This window comes from Lotus japonicus, chromosome 2 (assembly GCF_012489685.1).
Source record: "Lotus japonicus ecotype B-129 chromosome 2, LjGifu_v1.2".
Classification (NCBI taxonomy): domain Eukaryota; kingdom Viridiplantae; phylum Streptophyta; class Magnoliopsida; order Fabales; family Fabaceae; genus Lotus; species Lotus japonicus.
The window spans coordinates 63,344,914-63,349,382 of record NC_080042.1 but is presented as its reverse complement, the minus strand read 5'-3'; the positions used below and the strand labels follow the sequence as shown (position 1 = coordinate 63,349,382).

At 35.1% G+C, this 4,469-nt stretch overlaps 1 protein-coding gene across 1 annotated transcript; it reads right to left on the bottom strand.

Moving 5' to 3' along the window:
* Positions 1-2,735: 2,735 nt before the first annotated feature.
* LOC130735540 (protein ALP1-like) lies at positions 2,736-4,022 on the bottom strand. The gene has a single exon (XM_057587489.1). The coding sequence runs from the start codon at positions 4,020-4,022 to the stop codon at positions 2,736-2,738; it is 1,287 nt and encodes a 428-aa protein (XP_057443472.1).
* Positions 4,023-4,469: the final 447 nt, after the last annotated feature.

Here is a 4,469-nt window from a genome sequence, read left to right as displayed (position 1 = left end):
TTAGTTTGACCACCCCTGAATTAATTCTTAGATTTTAGAGTACTGATGATTCTGTTATTCAAGTTTTTCATCTATCTATTTAACTCACATGTAATTCTGTGGTTCTTATTTCTGGATGATTTATACTTAGTGCATGTTTGGGAGTTTTGTTTACAATTGATTCTAAAGCCAGAATTAATTCTGAGAAGAGCCTTATGAGTTGCTTCTGAATTTCAGAATTGATTATGAGAAAATAGAAGCTGAGATGCAATTAGGTGATGAAACTATTAATTAGACTTGAAGTGAAAAGTTAGGATTGGTTACTAGTCAGTTAAAAACATGCTCGTCAAAGTTGAGTGAACTTTATTATTGTTAACGTTTTCTAATGTATCGTTAGCTTTGGGATTCTTTTTGCACATTTCAACCTTGTTTTATTATAGAAGCAAAAAAATACCTTGTTTTATTATCAAAATGTTGTATATATAGGTTTTTGAACTTCAAGTCCAGGTACTGAAATGTTTTTATTTATTTATAGTATTTAGAATTTCAAAAGGGCAATTATAAATTTAGAAGCTTTAGTTTGAAATATAAAAAAATTGAAGTTTTGAAATTAAAGTTTCAAAAGTATATTTCTGAATGGTTTTAAGATTCTGAAATTGAGATTTCTAAAGTAGAATGATAGTTCTAGACTTCTAGTAGGAGAATATCTTAATTCCAGGACTTAGATGACAGATCTCTAAAATGATAAAATTTCCATACTGATATATGCTTTCGGAACTCCACCATTGTGTTACCACCAGTGTTTTAAAACTCGGCTCGGTCATCGACTCAGTCGGGGTACTGAGTCACTGAGTCACTGGTTCGATTGCTTGACTCGGTGTATATTAAAAAATAATAAAGAAATATCCAATGCAATATAAAGTTAATATAAAAAAAACAAAATACGTTTCTAATCAACAACCACCTAGTGGTGCAGTGGTAGTTTTCCTTCATACTACCTCCATGACCTGTGTTCAAACCTTGCTGGCACCATTTTTTAACAAAATATCACGTTTTTTGCCCAATTATATACAAAATGTTTGCAAATGGACAAAAAAAAACAATTTAAAAGGCCCAATAGGTTAAATAACCCAACTGGACTGAAAAAAAAAAACAATGTGAAAGGGTGGAAAATGGGCTTCTATCTAGCCCACAAATAACAAACTAACAAAAAAAAAAAAGAAATGGGTGACTCGCCGGTTCAATAAAAAACCGGCCGAGTCACCGAGTTAATCATCGAACCGGCCGGTTCAAACCGGTTCCGGCCGAGTCACATGCACAACCGGTCTGATGTGAGGCTCGGACCGGTCAGGTCACCGAGTCCCGGTCCAACCGGTCGGACCGGCCGGTCCGAGCTGAGTCTTAAAACACTGGTTACCACCCATCATTGATACCAAACTTAACCTGTCATCTTGGTAGCAGGCCACACAGCCAGACCCAAATGGCTAAAAGACAATTTTTGCTGTATTTGTTGCTGGGCCTATTTTAGTGTTTTTTGTTATTGGTTTTTATTTCATGTTAGTTAGAGGCTGCGTTATTGACAAAAAAAAAGGGGCTGCGTTTGAAAAAACAATTTAATTAAACACTTATTGAATAAGTGTTTATTGTATAAGAGCTTAAATTCAATAATCTATTTGCATTTGGATGCTGATATTGGAGAATAGCTTATACAAAATTTTAAACTGAACAAAGAAAACTATTATAAATAAAATTAATCTTTAAAGATCATACCATAATAAAAAAAAAATTGTTTGTGGGATGGAACGGACTTGACTTGACTTGACTTTTATCCGACCCTAAATATTGATAGGTGCGGGTTCAACATAGACTAGGTCACAAAAGGACGGGTCCAGGTTGGCCCGAAGGACAAATTGAATGTAAATTTCAAATATCAATATGGAATTATAAATACTTATCATTCGGCAAAAAAATATTTTCTTATCCTATTATTATATTATGAAAGAAACTAGATAGAGGTGATGTTTTTTAAAACAAAATACTAAACTATAGCAAAGAATATAAATTTAGTTCACTTGAAACTTAACAATTAATGAAAATATACAAAACCATGTTTTGAGGTTAGGTGCTAAGACCATCTCCAATGGTTTCAACATTCAACACCCTCAACACTCCACTTTTTCTCTTCCCAACACTCCACATCACCTTCTCTCTCCAGTTCAACACTTCATTCAACTTTTACCCACTCCAATGGTTTTTCATTCAACACCCTACCCCACCACTTTTTATATTTCATATTTTGATTTAATTTTATATTTTTCTTTTTATGATTTCATAAAATTAAAATTTTCGATAAAATTAAATTAAATAAACTATTATCGATTTAATTTAATTTAATGTTTTTTTATTTTTTAAATTAAATTAAATTAACGTAATATTTTTTTAACGTAAATTAAACTAAAACACTTAACAATTTAATATTTTTTTTAAAAAATATACACAATAATTTATTTTATTTTATTAACTTCAAATGGAAGAAAAGAAACTAAGCACACAATAATACATTTTATTTGCTTAACTTAAAATGCAATGCAAGACAACAAACTAAGCACACAATAATATATTTTATTTGCTTAACTTAAAATGCAAGACAACTCTAAGCACACAATAATTTATTTAATTTTCTTAACTTAAAATGCAAGACAACAAACTAAACACACAACACACAAATAACGTAATTAGTACGATACAAAGCATATTTAATCATGATACATTCCAAACTTTGCCCAGATGTGCTTCACTAGATCTGCTTGCAGTTGGTGATGGACATTTGGATCACGCAACTCGGATCTAGCATGCACATGATCCGCAAAAGCGGGTAACACCTCGGTCGAGTATGGTTGCGGTGTACTAGATCCACTTCCCTCAGCTTGCTCAAAATCGGTCCAGCGTTGAGCATATGAATCTCGTTCATCCTCAACAATCATATTATGTAATATGATGCATGACCTCATGATGATACCCAAATCAGTTATGTTCCACAAGCGAGCTGGTTCACGGATGATTTTAAAACGAGCTTGAAGCACTCCAAATGCACGTTCGATGTCCTTCCGACATGCCTCCTGATGTTTTGCAAAGCAGTTATCGGGTTCACTTTGAGGAAGTCTAATAGATTTGACGAAAGTTGGATAAGAAGGGTAGATACCATCTGCTAGATAGTATGCCATATTATAGGGACGTTGATTCACGATGAAATTCACACTTGGAGCGTTTCCCTGTTCCAATTCATCAAACACTGGTGACCGGTCTAGAACATTTATATCGTTCAACGTTCCCGGACATCCAAAAAAGGCATGCCAGATCCAAAGATCAGGAGATGCAACTGCTTCAAGAATAACTGTGGTGGTTCCCTTATCCCCTCTAGCAAATTGACCTTCCCATGCTTTAGGACAATTTTTCCACTCCCAGTGCATGCAGTCAATACTCCCGATCATGCCTGGGAACCCCCGCATTTCACTAACCTGTAGTATTCTTTGCAGGTCCTCTTGGGTTGGTGCTCTCAGATACTCTTGCTCATACAATCGTATGATTCCTTTACAGAATCTACGTAAACACTCCAATGCTGTAGTCTCTCCTATTTTGATATACTCATCGACTGCATCTGCTGCCACACCATATGCTAACATTCGCATTGCTGTGGTGCATTTTGCTAAGGGCGATATACCTTCTTTCTTCGCTGCATCAACTCGCTGGGTGAAGTAGTTATCACTACTTGAAAGGTCCGCAACGATTCGAAGGAAAACATGTTTTTGCATCCGGTACCGGCGACGGAATATTCCATCGTCGTATGTAGGCTCATTGGCAAAGTAGTCGGCAATTAGCCTTTGGTTTGCCCCTGCATGATCTCTACTGAGATGTTTTCTACCACGAGGTGCACTATCCTCCAATATTAGATTTCGACGCTCCCTAAATCGGTTGAGTATATAAGTGTCTTCTCTCTTACTTTTTTCAAGGTACGCTTCGAGATCAAACTCTGGTGGATCCATTTTTTGTGAAATTTTAAGTAGATGGGAAGAGATACATTGAATGGTGGATCTATGAGTCCATATATATAGATAAATTGAATGGTGGACACTGACGGATTCGAAATAATATGAACTATAGTTAATTATCGGATAAGGACTAGATTCGAATTGAGTGATGCATATTCAAACTCGGTAACCCATACATTAAAGCCACTGACAACACTGACAAATTATTAAAGTAAACAGTACAGACTTGACAAAACACTGACAAATTATTAAAGCAAACACTACAGAATTGACAACACTGACAAATTATTAAAGCAAACACTACAGACTTGACACCACTTGAAAATTAATAAAGCAAACACTACAGACAATTAATTTCCAAAGAGCTCTTGGGACAACCGCTTCAACAGCTCTTTCTTGTGGTCACTGAGATGCTCCTCTTCACTTAACCTTAGAAATAAT

Bases quoted from the DNA above. Each gene is read 5' to 3' on its own strand.
- LOC130735540 (XM_057587489.1), bottom strand. From the start codon at position 4,022: ATGGATCCACCAGAGTTTGATCTCGAAGCGTACCTTGAAAAAAGTAAG.